This window comes from Mastigoproctus giganteus, chromosome 5 (genome assembly GCF_048544385.1).
Source record: "Mastigoproctus giganteus isolate SK-2022 chromosome 5, ASM4854438v1, whole genome shotgun sequence".
Taxonomy (NCBI): Eukaryota; Metazoa; Arthropoda; class Arachnida; order Uropygi; family Thelyphonidae; genus Mastigoproctus; species Mastigoproctus giganteus.
In genome coordinates, this window is record NC_143579.1 from 220,446,249 (window position 1) to 220,462,806 (window position 16,558).

General features: G+C 39.2%; 1 protein-coding gene across 17 annotated transcripts in view; it reads right to left on the reverse strand.

Moving 5' to 3' along the window:
* Positions 1-16,558, reverse strand: part of RhoGAPp190 (Rho GTPase-activating protein 190) — a 744,591-nt gene that overhangs the window by 315,161 nt on the left and 412,872 nt on the right. For all 17 annotated transcript variants that reach the window (XM_090374412.1, XM_090374407.1, XM_090374402.1 and 14 more), the window contains one exon: positions 5,732-5,903. In XM_090374412.1, coding sequence (XP_090230538.1) covers positions 5,732-5,903 — 172 coding nt within the window. The remainder of the gene's footprint in view (positions 1-5,731; positions 5,904-16,558) is intronic.

Genomic DNA, 16,558 nt, shown 5'->3' on the forward strand with positions numbered 1-16,558 from the left:
TCAACATAAAAGGAGCGATGGCATGGCTTTGTGATGAAACAGAAATTAAATACCCAAATTCAACCAACTTTGCAAGACAGCTATTGTTACCGTTTCCATCTTCATATTTAGCTGAATGTGGATTTAGTGCCATAAATGATTTGTTACTAAAAAAAAAGAAATCGACTGGATATCACAAAACGGGGAGACTTGAGAATGAAGCTAACTAAATTGGAGCCCAATATAAAATCTCTCTGCGGCAAGCATCAAGCACAAGGGTCTCACTAAATTTAGTGCACTCATCTAGAAGTGACTTCACATGGAATGTTGAAATTATTAAACAATTAAATAATAATTACTAAAAATTAAAATATTATAGAAAAATCTTTCATATAAATTATGTTGTACTTGAATTTTAGTTGTCTATTACATGTTTTGAAAATTTACTTACTGTTTTTTTGTCTTGTGTCCTGAACAAGTTGTAATTAGGCTTCATTTAGGGAATAATTCAATTTTTGAATATAAAAAAATATGTATATGTTACATAGGGGGCATCAGAATTTTAGAAAGACTTAGGTGGGGCATGGTAAAAAAAAAAGGTTGGGAAACACAGTCCTAGACTATACCCAAAAGAGAAGAGTTGTTGAGTCAATGACCCATCGCTTACAAAGATCCTCTACTTCATGCCTTTTCTACAGATATTTCCATAGGCATTGTTCTTCCGATTGGCAGCTCTTCTTCTGGTGTTCTTCTAATTCTTCCTCTCTCTCGTCCAAACTAGCCCAAACATATACTACAATTAGCCCGCATTCTTTTCTTGTTCAACACAAAACTCACTTTTTTCTCTTCAGGATCCACTTCTATTCTTCAGAACAAACTTCCAGTTCAAATATTTCCTGAAAATTACAATCTACAGAAATTGTCAATAAATATCATCTGTGTTCTTAACCTTTAACCCATACATATTAAAGTGCTATAGGTTCCAGTACCTTTCATGTCCAGAGTAACATAAAAAATAATATTATGTATTGGAGAAGTTAGTGAACGAACAAACAAACAAACATGTAACTTGCTGATGAGGAGTGTTAGTTATACAGTGGGGAAATGTTGGAAGTTTGCCCTGACAGCATTATGCATGCAAAAGTTTCCCGAATGACAGGAGTCTTGAGAGAATGAAGCTAATCAAACAAGATCTCAAACTAGTTGTTCTGAGGGCAATATCCACCAGGTGGAGGAAAGTGTTTGGGGGCAAACAAGAGAACAGCAGTTCATGCAACTGCTACAGACATTTCTGTAGGCTCCATGCACACTATTCTTCATGAAAATCCTAGAATGAGAAAGTTGTCGAAGATCTGGTACAGATTTCTCAGCAACCAAAAGACATTCACATCAGGTTGTGTGAAGCAATTCTTACTAAAGCTGCTTCAAGGAAAGGTTGTTTATTCTCCTTAACTGCAAAAATGAATAAGCCATGGAACCTACTGTTCAATCCTGAACAATAGGCTCCATGTTGATCACAATTTCACCGTTTTCTCTGCAATACTAATGGAATAATCTTCAAACATTGTGTTCTCAAGGGCAATTGATAGGTTTTTTTTTTTTTTTTTTTTTTTTTTTTGGTAGTTGTTGGCGCATCGGCTTCTGGGGCCATAATGCACCTTCCAAGGTGTTTGCAGTACTTTTTGATCCAAGCCCTAGGCGGGATTCAAACCCGCGACCTTTGGGTTGCCAGGCAGGTACTTTACCCACCCGGCTAGCCCGGTCAGCGCAATTGATAGGAAACTGATATAAAGAGATTTTCATGAAAAGTTTCTCCCAGTATTTGAGAAGAAATTCTTACTAAAGCTGCGTCCACAAAGTGAATCTGATTTTGTCAGGACAATGCTCCACCGCATCATGCTGCTAAGGTACAATTTTTGTTTTTACAGAAATCAAAATTGAGGTTATCACACATCTTCATAATCATTCTTTATTTCCTCTCACTAATCTTGTTGCTCTTCTCTGCACCCATTCCAGCACATCCCATTCCTTCCTAAAATGAGTCTTTCAGACATGTATACCGTACTCAAGTTATAGAGACCAACCACTGCCTTATACAATGGGATCATCTTATCCCTGGCGGAAAAATTCCTGTATATCGGTGACAAAACCCCACAAGCTGGCTTGGCAGCCTGCCTGCACTGCTCAGAGAACTTCATATCTGGCTGCACAATTAAATCAAGGTCTTTTTCATTCTTCACTAACCTGAGTGTGGGATCATACAGCATATGTTAATCTGGAATTAACACACCGACTGATCTTAGCAGATCTCCCTAATTTTTATGGGTCTTGTTGTGGTAACATATCCTGATTACTGCCATTATCTGGCCAACCAAACTTCATATCATCTGCAAAGTTATATATTAAGCCTGGTATGCCTTCATCAATAAATAAATATTGAAACCAACAATGGGCACGAGATTGAACTATGGGGCCTCCACTTATGAAATTCGTGAAATTTAGCTTCAACAATTTCTCTTTCACTTTGGTCTCAGAAAATCATTTAGATCTTTACTAGATCAAAAACTTCTGGTATACCCACCTTTAAAAGTTCCTCATGTGTGAATGTAAATGCAAAATACCTATTCAGTTTGTCAGCAGCTTGAGCAGCATCATCAATCCCTTCCTTCCAGTTTACATAATTTACTGCTTTTCTTTCCACTGTTTGCCAGAAACTTCTCTGCAACTTCAAGACTTCTCTTTTCACTGATCTTTTCAATTACAGTGGATTCCGGTTATTTGGGCCACCGGTTAATTGGGGCAGCCGTTTATTTGGGGCAAATCTTAAAAAACAGAAACCAATCGAGAAAATAGCCAGGGTTTACTTCGCTTCATTGGGACAGCATGTTGTTTAATCGGCGCAGGAGACCGCAGTCCTGGATATTACCCTACGGTTGCCTCCGACGGTCCCAAGTGGTTTGGTCGAAATTCTGGAGGTCACAACCATAAAATAATAAAAACAATTAGCAGTCACCTGTTTACTGGGTTTTTCTGTTAGTGTAATCTATCATAAATGGGCAGTAAATTCGATCTTACTGAATTTGCGATAATACCGACAGCTGGAATTCTGTGGCTTACTATGGTGAAATGAGTTTACACTTCCATGAAATCTTCAATCATATCAAAAAATTAATTTTCAGATCTTCTCTTCATTCCTATTTTTAAAGCTTTGTAACTCGTTACTCCGTTCTCACTTGTCTCACTTGAATGTATTGTGTTACTTGCAATTTGTGTGTGCTGTGTTCTTTGTTTTTGATTACTTATCTTTTTATTGTTTTAAATTTTAACCCCCACCCACAAATGTCAGTGAAAAGAAATGTCAACTAGTTCATATGTACATATTACAGTACGTATTAATTATTCCGATTATCACGTATATTCTTCCGATTTTCATGTATCATTTAATTTTTTAATTGCTAAGGTAATAAAGGGTAAATTTGTGCTTAATACAGCTTTACTTTTATAGCCTGTAGATAATATTCCTCATATTTTCTCTAATTAGAATCGCTGTTTAATAGAATTAAAATTCAATTCACAAACGCGATCACAATAACCGGCGCTTACTACACATTGTACAGTGAATGGTACTTTACTATGGTGAGTTCGTCGTAACGTGATTTGATTGTACAGTGAACTAATTGTAAAGGGGCGGAGGGACATAATATTTTTAACTATTTACGTGAAACTTCGGATAATTGGGGCAGCCACTTAATCAGGCCAAAATGCACTAGTCCCAATGTGTCCCAAATAACCGGAATGGACTGTACTTGCAGTTTCTTGAAAATTATACATCATATATCCTTTCTTAAGTAACCAAAAAAGTTCATGGAGATTTTTAGGATAAAAGAGAAAAAGTAAAAGGAAAAAAAAAAAAAAAAAAAAAACCCCTGTACTCAGAAAAAAAAAAAAAAAAAACCCATAATGGACAGTACCAGCTATATTCCACCATACATGTAGCAGAATCTATTCAGTTGGTGAAGTGAGAGCTTTGAAGTGTGCAGCACAAGTTCACAGATGATAATCAATGATCTGATAATTTGATGTTGCTGGATTGGACATAATAGATTTTTCATCACATGTCAATAGCTGTTAAAAAATATTTAGTGATGGGCATAAGTGATTATGAAATGGAAGTTATTAGAGGCTGTAATTTCTCTAATAACTAACAATTTATTTAAACACTTAAAAACTCTTCTGTTGTCATCCATCATAGAAGTACTCAGGGAAACAAACCTGCAGTAAAGTACAATAAAGAATGGCTTCATTACATAAAACTTCCCATGTACACATATACCATCATCAAGAGCAATCTCACATTGTCACATGCCTGCAGGTTTTGGTTTCTTGATCTTCAACATAAGGAAGTTGAATATACTTATAGCTTCCTTCCCAACTTTTTTGTGCAGTGCAATAAAGTGTCAATGTAAACAGTTGTTCTTAATGCGGACTTTACTGTATTACACCATGATATGAGAAGTGTAAGAAGACTGTTAAAAAAAGGAGAGTCAACTTATGCATATGGCTGGTAAGTTTGCAGAACAAGTTTGTTACTGCTGAGAGAAAATGGCACACTCTATAGGGAGATTTTTCTTAACTGACTTAATTGTGATGTTACAGCTGAGTTATTTCTGTGGTTGTTTTAACAAAATCTGTGTGTGTGTGTGTGTGTGTGTGTGTGTGTGTGTGTGTGTGTGTGTGTGTGTGTGTGTGCGTGTGCGTGTGCGTGTGCGCGCACACATATAAATTTATTAGATTTGATAATAGATAGCTATTAAGTGCTCGATAATTCCTATAATCTATTATATTACGAATCATATTTCATATATTCTATTATAATATAAATTTATACATTTATTAATGACAGTAGTGGCAGTGTGCTACTGCAACAGGATCTAGAAAATTTGGGCAGATGGGCTGAGAAGTGGCAACTCAAGTTTAACATTGACAAATGCAAAGTACTGCATATGGGTAGAAGTATTTCCAGAGGAATGTACCAACTGTGTGGTACTATACTTAGGGTGGTAGAAAATGAAAAAGACCTGGGAGTAATTGTGCAGCCAGATATGAAGTTTTTCTAAGCAATGCAGACAGGAATTTTGCTAGTAGGGAAAAGGAGGTGATTAGTCCTTTGTATAAGGCAATGGTCAGGCCATGCCTTGAGTACTGCATACAGGTCTGGAAGCCTCATTTTAGGAAGGAGATAGAGTTGCTTGAGCATGTACAGAGAAGGGCAACAAGATTGGTGAGGGGAATGAAGGGGTCCTCTTATTAAGAAAGGCTAAAGTTCTGCAAATTGCAGCAGTTGCAGACTAGGCACCTGTGAGGTGATCTGATTGAGGTGTATAAGGTCTTGAATGGGTTGAGCATGCTGAATTCATGGGATTCTTCCACTTGCTCAGATTACGAACCTAAGGGGGCAGAAATTCAAATTGAGAAAAGACAGTTGTAGAATAGATGTGCAGAAATTTGCCTTTAGCCAGCAGGTAGTTAATTGCTGGAACAAACTTCCACCTGTCATTGTGGAAGTTGATAGCTGAAATAAATTCAAGGAGGAACTGGACAAACATTTAGAGGGAATGGTTGTGTGAATTTTTTTTTTTTTTTTGGCTGATGCTACACAAGCTCATACACTTGCTTTCTTGCATCACATGTCTCTATTACTATACCATGTTAAGTGCATGCACATATCTAACTAAAGTATTGCTATTCTTACCCATCTTCCAGAGATCCACTGCGTATGTGATAAGATTCTTGTCTTGATGGCACAGGTGGGGGTACTGGAGTGCGACTTCCAATAGAATAATCTGAATCTTCCATATTAAAAGCTTTCTCAATCTGTGGTTTCCTCTCCCATACTTCTTTAAAAAAGGGTGTATAAAAGGCAGCTGAAAAGATCAATTTATCCTTTATTTTCATACCGATCTTAGGATTGATTCTATTGAAACATTCAGCTTTATGCTATTCATAATTGTTGAATAACTTAAAGTAGCATCAAGTGACAGAGAAAGCGGAAGATTAGAAAATACATTTCAGTTTCTTGAGAGAAAGAGCTGCATGGAAAATAATTCTAATAAAACCATTGAGCTCCATGGAAATTTTTTTATAGGCAAAAATTATTTAGTTTATTCAAACCAGATGGAAAGTAACATGGCAAGAAACAGTCCATTACAAGCCAATTTGTACATTTTGAAATCTCTGTAGATATTGCTGTCAAGTTGAGAGAAAAGAAGGAAAGAACAAGGTGGCTGTAAGAACTAACTTAACAAATGCTGCACTATTTTTAAAGCAAAATAATTATGTGAAAATTATGAAATTGTTATTGTCAAGTCTAGAGGAAGGAAGGAATAGATTGATTTTAAGAGCCAGTTACAACAAATGCTGCACTAATTTCTTTTAAATTAAAGAAAAATAAATGAATTAGGTGAAACCTATCAAGATTATGGAGACAACCATCAGTGGCTCCTCATATTAAAGTTCTATTTGCATAGAATGCTGTGCTATTTATTTAAATTGCCAATGACAAAATGGAAACTAGGATTGAAACAAGTTGTACAGTTTGGTTTTGCTACTAATTAAAGGCATGTTAATTTAAATACAGGGTGTTTCAAAATCAGCTTTACAACATTGAAAGTGTATATAAATTTATTTAGAGGACATACACAATATTTTGAAATGTCAGAATGTAGCAAAACACTTCAAGTTTTACTTCAGATAGTTACAGGGAAACAGGTGTTGATGTGCTCGTACACTTGGGGCTGCTGTTGTTTTTTATATTTATCAGTGATATTAATGAAGGTATATCAGTCCAAGTATGCAGATGATACAAAGGTTGGCAGGGTTGTTAATGACAGTAATGGTGGTGTGCAACAGGATCTAGAAAAAGTTGGGCAGATGGACTGAGAAGTGGCAACTGAAGTTTAGCATTGACAAATGCAAAGTACTGCATATGGATAGAAGAAACCCCAGAGAAACATATGAACTCTGTGGAACTACACTTAGGGGGTAGAAAATGAAAAAGACCTGGGAGTAATTGTGCAGTCGCATATGAAGTTTTCTGAGCAATGCAAACAGGTAGCCAGAGCAGATCATAGGGTATTGTCAATGATATATAGGAATTTTCCTAATAGGGCAAAGGAGGTGATTATCCCTTTGTATAAGGCAATGGTCAGGCTACGCCTTGAGTACTGTGTACCGGTCTGGAGGCCACATTTTAGGAAGGATGTAGAGTTGCTTGAGGGAGTACAGAGAAAGGCAACAAGACTCGTGAGGGGAATAAAGGTCTTCTTACCAAGAAAGGCTTAAGTTCTGCAAATTGCAGCAGCTGGAGACTAGGCACCTGCGAGGTGATCTGATTTAGGTGTATAAGGTCTTGAATCGGTTGAGCACGCTGAATTCTGATGGGATTATTCCACTTGCTCAGATTACGAACCTGAGGGGGCATAAATTCACATTGAAGAAAGACAGTTGTAGAATAGATCTGTCGTTGTGGAAGTTGATAGCTTAAATAAATTGAAGGAGGAACTGTACAAACTTTGAGGGAATGGATGTGTGAATTTTTTTTTTTTTTGGTAGATGCTATATGAGCTCATACTCTTGCTTTCTTACATCACATGCCTCTAATGATACTACTACTACTATCTCCTGGATCTCAGTGACTTTCTGCAGGAGAGGCCTAATCTTTGTACAAAAAACTGGCCTGAGGATAGTCAATCTTTTGTTCCCATAATAAAACCATCTTTTGAAACCCCAATCATCATGAATAAAATCCAAGGGCTCTATATATAAATTAGTCTCCCACTATAAACAAGTCTACACAGGAGAATCTTATAGGAGACTTCAAAAAAAGCAAAACAGAAAAAAAAAAAAAAAAAACATTCAGAAAGGAAGATGAGATAATTCTGAACCAGCCTAACATGCTTGGAATGTGGGGTAGCCTGAGATTTTAATGAACTTAGTGCTGTCCAGGGATTCTGCCTATTTCGGAAGGATGTTCAAAAAAGCTATTTCCTCAAATTCTACAGAGGCATAGTGATCAACCAGAAAGAAAGTCCCAACATTATGCAAGAATATCCCCACATCTTCAGGCAAAAGTTCATCGCACAAGAAAGAAGGTCACCAGAACTTGATCCAAAAACGTCCAAAATGACAAATCCTTAGAACCAACTAAAGAGAATCCCACATCAGAGGTTGTTAGCAACCATCGCTATTAAATTAGAAACTGTAGCAAAACCTATGAAGACCAAACAATCCAAGCAATTAAAGTTCTCCATAAAAGCTTCCCCATTAGAGAAGCATACTGTTACTTGTTCTCAGTGGATAATACCACCACCCAGGTGGGTAGTGTTATTATCCAGAGGGAAATTTGAGAAATTTAGCCCTTTGTTAGTAGGTGCCTAGGTACCCAGTGGTATAACGACTGACAACCCAGTTATGAAGTTAACTCCACAATATGAGAGATGCAAAATGGTATACAATAGTTAATACAAGATTAAAATAAAACTTAAGGACTAAAGCCTTAAACTACAGAATATATACTGTTTGGCAATTCTTATATTGTGGAGTTAACTTCATAACTGGGTTGTCAATCAGTATACCATCGGATACTACTTACCCACTGATGAACAGCCAAAAAGCCTGAAACTGCCGTCTGGTTGGTGATATTCACTGAGAATAAATAACAACAGTCTTCTCTAATGGGGAAGTTTTACTCATTCAATGTAGTACAAGAACAGGCAACTGGTGTAGGTATTCACAACATGAGATGTAATGAAAATGATGACATTCCACCAATTTACGTGAACCCCTGGCACCACCATGCCGTGACGGGACTAATTGTATGTCTATCATTGCTGCAATTAAAGATTCTATTTACTGCGTACAAAACTGATGGATTGTACTAACTTATATATCTAAACTTACCCTTGAATAACCTAAAAAGCTGCTTACAAACATTGTAGTTTTCATTTTCTCACTGGCAATTCAAATAAACAGCACATTGTTCTACATAACTAGACTGTTAATAACAGTCGTCTCTATAATCTTGATAGCTTTTTCACCTAATTCATATTAATTATGTGAAATAGCACAACATTCTTAGCTGCTAGCATTTATGATAATTAAGAAATTGTCAGCCTCCAAACAATTTCTTAATTATCACATAATTACTTTAATATAAAAATAGTGCAGTGTTTTCATCTAATCCATGAATTTTCTTTGATTTAAAATAATACAGCATTCATTGTAACTAGTTCTCAAAATCACCTTCTTCCTTTCTATCTATGTAAAGTCTAGAACACTTACAACAGTATCCACAATGATCTCAAAAAATCATCAAAACTGGTCTATAAATGGCTGTGTTATTGACATGCTTTTGGAAAGTTTTACTTTCCAATCTAGTTTCAATAAACTTGATAATTTTTGCCTATAAACTTTATGTGGCGCACAATGCTTTTTAATCTTCTATTAGAACTAAATAAAAATTCAGGGCTAAAAGCCAGCATCAGACTACAGAAAAACTTAGAAATATAAATTAGAGCAAATGCATCACATCTATACATAGTAAGCTAACAGAAGTTAGTTAATTATAATGGCATCATTTCATTACACCTCATATTGTGAATGCCTTCACAATGAATTGCCTATTCAGTTATACTTCGAATAAGTTAACACTTTCCCAAAAGAGTTGACTACTGTTACTTATTTTCAGCAGATACCACCACCCAGATGGCCTTTTCAGGGCTATTTGGCCCTTCATCAGTGGGAAGGTAGGTACCCAATGGTATAACAGCTGATAAGCCAGTTATGAAAATAACTACAATATGAGAGAGATGCTAATGATGTTTAGTAATTTTTTTAAGACAATAAAAATTCAAGGATAAAAGCCTCAGACTAGGAAAAAAAAAAAAAAAATGACACGTATCATGTCTATATGAAGTAAGTTGATCGAGATTAATAATGACATCATTAATAGCAATCGCAACTGGGGAAGCATCACTTATTTGAAGTATAACCACTGAGGAAATTCTTTGTGAAGGCAATCCCAATATGAGATGTAATGAAATGACGCCATTATAAATAACTTACTACATATAGCCATGATGCATTTGCAAACTTACACCGATGAGTCAAAACATTATGACCACCTACCTAATATGATGTTGGTCCTCCAGGTGCAGCCAAAACAGCTCATACCCAGCGAGGCATGGACACTACAAGATTTGTAAATGTGTCTTGCGGTATCTGGTACCAACACATAACCAGCAGATCCTTTAACTCCTGTAAGGTCTGTGGTTGAGATGCCGCAGATCAAAGTTGCTGTTCAAATACAAATCACAGATGCTCGATGGGATTGATGTCTGGGGAATTTGGAGGCCAGGGCAATAAGGTGTAAGGTGTATTTAGTGTCAGAAACCACAGGGATTTCCCCTATCTCCGCATATTTTCATTGTGGGTGTACCAGTTTGCTGGAAATGCCAGAGGTTTAAAGTGTATGGAAATTGTATATGTGTTGTGTCGTATACCGTTGTTCATCTGGACCCCTGCTATGGCCCAACGTTGCCCCACCTTCGCCCTGTGGAGGCAGACCAGGCACCCAGTAGTTTTAGTTTCACTCTGACAGGTCCTGCCACCTAATTTCCTGAGATTTCAGTGGTTAGGACCTAAAAAAAAAAAAAAAAAAAAAAATCAGGCAATCGCTAGATAAAATGGAGGTTAAAATCCACGTAGTTAGATTTGTACTTATGAATTTTGATAGCTGTGTGGGGCATACACCATTTTAGGCAGAGTAGGGGAGGGAGACTGAAGGCTGGGGGGGAATGACAGAAATATGGGGCCATTAGGGAAGGCAACCCCAGAGTTGGCAGCGGGGCATGCCCATGCCCCACCAGAGGGAAAGGAGAGGGGGCAAGGGGCAGAGGTCTTCCCCCTGCCCAGGGAGTGTGGAAGGAAAGGCGCTGTGCTAGTGCATGGTACAGGTCATCATGAGGTGCCTTTGCAGCGTCACTGCATTTATCTAGTCCGGTGTAGTCTGTTTCTTGATGGCTTCATTCCTGGAGTAGAACTCAGTCCAGTGGATGTGGATGTGACAAGTCTTGTTACGTGGCAGCAGTGTCTCTGCTGACTTGGGTCCGGCTTACCACAACGCGCACAGGTCCAGGTCCCCTCCAGATGTGGTTTCTCTCTTTTTCCTTCATAACGTGACTTTATGGTGTCAGTCTGGTGTCCCTTTCTTGTGGGGGGTTTATCCCATCTTTGGTCATTGAGTTTTCGCGTTGTACTTGGCTGGATATGTCTCCGCTATCTGTCATTTTAGCCTGGGGTTTTTCAGTTTGGTCCACCTTGGTAGATGGCTATTAATGTCTTCCTTCTTGAGAAGAGTTCTTGTGCATAGCGGCTGAGGGCTGTGAACTCCTCGGGCGTGTCTAGTAGGTGGTGTTCCTCATTGTTTGGTACGTATCGGATCCTTGTGATTAAGAGGCTTCTAAGGTCCTCATACAACTCACACTCATGAATAATATGCTGGCATGTTTCCTGTTCTCTGCAGGTACAGCCAGAGTCTTCTGTGATGCCCAGTGTGTTCAGTTTGGCTTTGAATGGCCCGCGAGGCCAGGGCAATACCTGGAAGTCTTCCCTGTGTTCCGTGAACCAGTCTCAAACAATCCGGGCAGTGTGGCATGGCGCATTATCCTGCTGAAAGATGGCACCGCCTGAGGGGAAGACCTTTGCCATGAAAGGGTGTACCTGGTCAGCAATGATGTTTAGGTAGGTGGTAAACGTCACAGTGCATGGATGACTGGGCCCAGGTATCCCAGCACAACATCAACCAAAGCATGACACTGCTGCCACCAGCTTGTTTTCATCCAACGGTGCATCCAGGTGCTGTCCCTTCCCCAGGTAAATGACACCCCGTCCTTCTTCCAATCACTCAAGGTCCAGTTTCGATGCTCGCATGCCCATTGTAGGTGCTGTCGCCAGTGAACCATGGTTAGCATAGGCACTCAGAGCAACTGCTGCTATGCAGCTCCATTTACAGCAGGGTTTGATGTACTGTGCAATGTGGCACATTACTCCCATCACCAGCATTCCAATTACCGGTGAGTTGCGCCACAGTCGCCCTTCTGTTGCCACGTACCATCCGGGAGCGCCTTCGCTCACCTCTAGTATCGACGAGCCGTGGTCATCCAACACCCCGCCTGTGGCTTTCCCTCCTCAGACCACTTTCGGTGGGTACTAACCATGGCTGACCGTGAGCACAACCACAGCTGACCATGAGCACCCCACCAGACTGAATGAGGTGATTTGTTTTAGTGCTGCTTTTCGCTAACCTGTATCTTCGGATTGGCTGTGGCCGTGTGGCCACTTATGCTAAGGTGGCTGCAGCGAGCGCAGGCATAAAGACTGCTGCTGAACTGATTCCCTCGGGAACTCGGTCAAAGCATGTAGTGTTGATTAAAGCTAGTGAAAAGTGTGAATTAAAAATGAGTGAAGAAGTTAAACAGGTGATTGCAACGAATTTTAAATCCGAACTTAAACGGATTAAAATAAAATCTATCACAAAAGTTAGAGAAAAAGGCGTTGCAATTGAAACTGCCACTGACGAAGACATTACTAAATTAAAGAACTGCCCGAATTTTGGGGAACACAAATTAATTGTAGACTCGCCCTGAAAGCTAAACCCGACTGTGATATTCTATGACATACAAAAAGATATGTCAGACCAAGAATTCTTGGAGGATCTGTATGTCAAAAACCTGTGCGAGCACAATGTTGGTGAGGAAGATTTCAAAAACGGGGTTAAGGTGAGATTTAAGATTAACGCTAAAAACAAAAACAACAAACACTGGATAATTGAAGTTCCTACCTATATCAGGCGAATAATATTAAAAAATGACGCTCGCGTCTACCTGGGCTGGTCGGTTCACAACGTGAAGGATTTTATTATCGCTTCACGTTGTTTTAAGTGTTTGGCTTATGGCATTCGGCTAGATATTGCAGACAGCAGGACTACAAGTGTGGGCGCTGTGGAGTGCAAGGTCACCAGTCGCAATCGTGTCCCACTCCTGAATCACCCGTTACATGCCCAAACTGCAAAATAAAAAAAGGAAATCAGATCACTCATATCGTGACTCAAAGTGTCCTGAGTTCTTGCGAGCTCAGGAGGTTACCAAATCTCGCACAAATTACATTCAGTAAGATAAAAAATGTACAGCATGGTGAGAGATTAAAAAATATTACAGTTAAACTGCCAGCGTTCTGCATCTGCAATGAGTGATATCTCCAAACTAATTACGGATCACAAAATTGACATTCTAGGACTTCAGGAATTATACTCCTACAAAGGCAAAGTTAAAGGATTACCAAACGGCTGTAGGGTGGTTCAATCTAATGTATCTGTGACAGGACAGGGTGCAAATGCTGTGGCAAGGGTGTGGGCAACTCTCGTTATAGCGGACAAGGAGATCACGATCACGAGGGTAAATGGTCTCTGCTCCGAGCATGCGACATGTGCATGCTTGGAAGGCAGTTTTGGACAAATATTCTTTATCTCAATCTACATGCAGTGCTCACAGCATTCTCAACAAATTGAGCCTTATCTAAACTTCCTTGAGACAGCTTTAATTAGGTTATCAGGCAAAAAGATAGTTATAATGACCGACGCAAATGCTTCTTCCACCATGTGGAACAGCCCCATAACGAATAATAAAGGTGAATTACTGGAGGAATTCATAATAACTAACGGATTGATTGTCTGGAACACCCCTGGGCATTTGCCCACTTATTCATCCTCTTCTGGTCAGTCTTACATAGATGTCACTGTGTCGAATGCAACATTCGGGAGATGCATAGAAAACTGGACTGTTCACTCCTCTTGGTTGGTAAGCGACCACAATGTTTAACCACAATGTTTAATAACCTTTGACATAATATCTAATGAAAACGCAGCAGCTTTGAGAGGAACTCATGACTTCCCCAGATACAAAACTCGACAAATCAATTGGAATCCTTTTGAAAAACTACTTAAGGAAAAATTTACGGTGGAAAAACTGACAAATCTGACAGACCTTACTTTGGACCAGCATCTAAAAGAATTGATGGCAATCATCACCGAAATATGCGACGAGACGTTATTAAGAAGAAACAGAGAAGGCAAAATTCGGTTCCTTGGTAGTCCCAGAACCTTTCTACTCTAAGGAATCATACAAAGAGCGCAAGACGAGATGTTCAGAGAGCTAGGAGAGATGGTAGACCTGAAGACGAGATAAACCGCTTGAATGAAATATACAAAAATGTGAGAAGGACATATTTCAACAATATTTACAAAGAAAAATGCTCCGCTTGGGAACGCTTAGTTAAACAAACTATGGACCAGGAGCCCTGGGGCTTGATCTACAAGCTGACTCTAGACAAAATTCATCCAAGGGAAATATTCTCCTCTGTACTTAGACCTGATAACTCCGAAACTCTGACATGGGCCGAGACTATGGAAACAATTTTGGATGAATTGATTATGCAGGATGAAGCTGTACCAGAAAGTCCGGTACAAACAGGCATTCGTTTAGAACATCTTTCCTACGTAGGCCAAGCCACGAAGATGATTTTGACAGACACGAAGTAGGTCTTGCTGTTGCGACATTGCGTGATGGCAAATGCCCTGGACTGGACCTATTAGAAGTTACCATAATTAAAAGAATCTGGAGCACCTGTCCCCAACTGATGATGAACCTCTTTAATGCCTGCCTACAATATGGATCCTTCCCCTCTCCTTGGAAAAAAGCAAATCTTAAATTACTCATTAAGAATCCCAACAAAACAGCAAATCAGGCAAATTCATACCACCCAATCGCTCTACTTCCGGTCTTCGGAAAAATACTAGAGAAGTTGATTGTAGCGAGATTCCAAAAGCACTATAGAGAAAGAAACCTAAACAAATACCAGTTTGGCTTCACTGCTGGGATGTCTACAGTGGATGCCATTAACCTAGTTATTAATAACGTCTCAGCCTCCAATGAAAAGTATGTCCTCGGCCTCCTTGTGGACTTCAAAGGGGCCTTTGACACTGTTTGGTGGCAAAGTGTCCTGGAGAGGTTCCGAGAGGCCGGGGTCTCCGTGCCTATTTATTGTCTCATCACGGATTATTTCCAGAATCGCTCACTTGTGGTCTCCAGTGGATCCTGCTCTGTTGCGAGACTTGTGACTCGCGGTTGCCCTCAAGGATCAGTTCTCGGACCAGTGTGCTGGAACGTGGTCCTTGATGGGTGGCTGGCTACCGAACATAATTGCACTACTAAGATGGCTTACGCAGACGATTTAATTATCCTTGTTTCTGGAAACTCCAGACTACAACTTGAAATCCGTGGTAATGAAGTCCTATCAGACCTAGATGAGTGGTGTAGTACACATAAATTAACTATTTCTGTTCCCAAAACAAAAATTCTTCTCAAAGGAAAATTAGACCCAAATAGACCTCCATGTATTAAGATTAAAGAACAATCAATAAAATTAGTTAACTCGTACAAATACCTAAGAATTATGTTAGATAACAAACTTCAATTCATTACCCATGCTAAATACGTACTAAGCAAAATCAAGACTTTGACAGGCAAAATAATCAGAATTACCAAAGGTTCTTGGGGTCTGAAACCCTCCACTCTCAAGTTGTACTACAAATGTATATTTATTCCTATTGTCTGTTATGCTGCGGGCGCTTGGGGCCCCAGTATACGCAGAGTCATGGTGGAAAAAATCTTGACTCAAGCCCAGCGCTTCTTTCTGATTGCAACTTCAAGAGCTTGTCGCACAATTTCAACATCGGCACTACAGGTAATCAATGGCAAACTACCAATTCAATACGAAGTGCTGTACAATTACTTTCAGTATTGTAGAAGGAAGGGTATTGCGGCACAGTTCAACCAGTTTTCTGTTAACCTAGACGTGCCAGTGAAAGAAGACAACACTAGATTAAGAAACCAGTTCCTCCAGGAATGGCAAAACGAATGGACTAATGCCAACACTGGAAGAATTACTACCCTTTTTATACCTCAAGTTTCCGAATTTGACAAAAAACATTGGCCCTGGTTTAACCCAGGTCTTCACCTAACTTTCCTTCTATCCGGGCACGGCAGCCTAAACTCAAAGTTATTTACTTTGGGTTTGGCTGCGTCTCCTCTTTGTAAATGTGGCTCAGAGGAGACAGTCCAACATATAATCTTAGAATGTCGATATTATGTAGACATTCGATTTGAACTTCAGGCATTGACCGAAGTTTACGATTTAAATAACTTCACCAAGTTTTTAGAATGTAAAGAAAATTATCAGGCACTGGCTAACTTTGCAGACAAGGCTTTCCGCAGAAGGAAAGGACTTGCCGGCTGAGAATAATTATGTAATAAGTGTACTACCACTGTATATAGTTGCCTCCTTGGTATTAATCGTATTGATACAAGACCTCTGATGAGGAAATGTATTTGTATTTATTGCCGGAAGGCAATATTAGCGTTCAGAATATATAAGTCGATGTGCCAGGATCACTGTTGGGTGGACG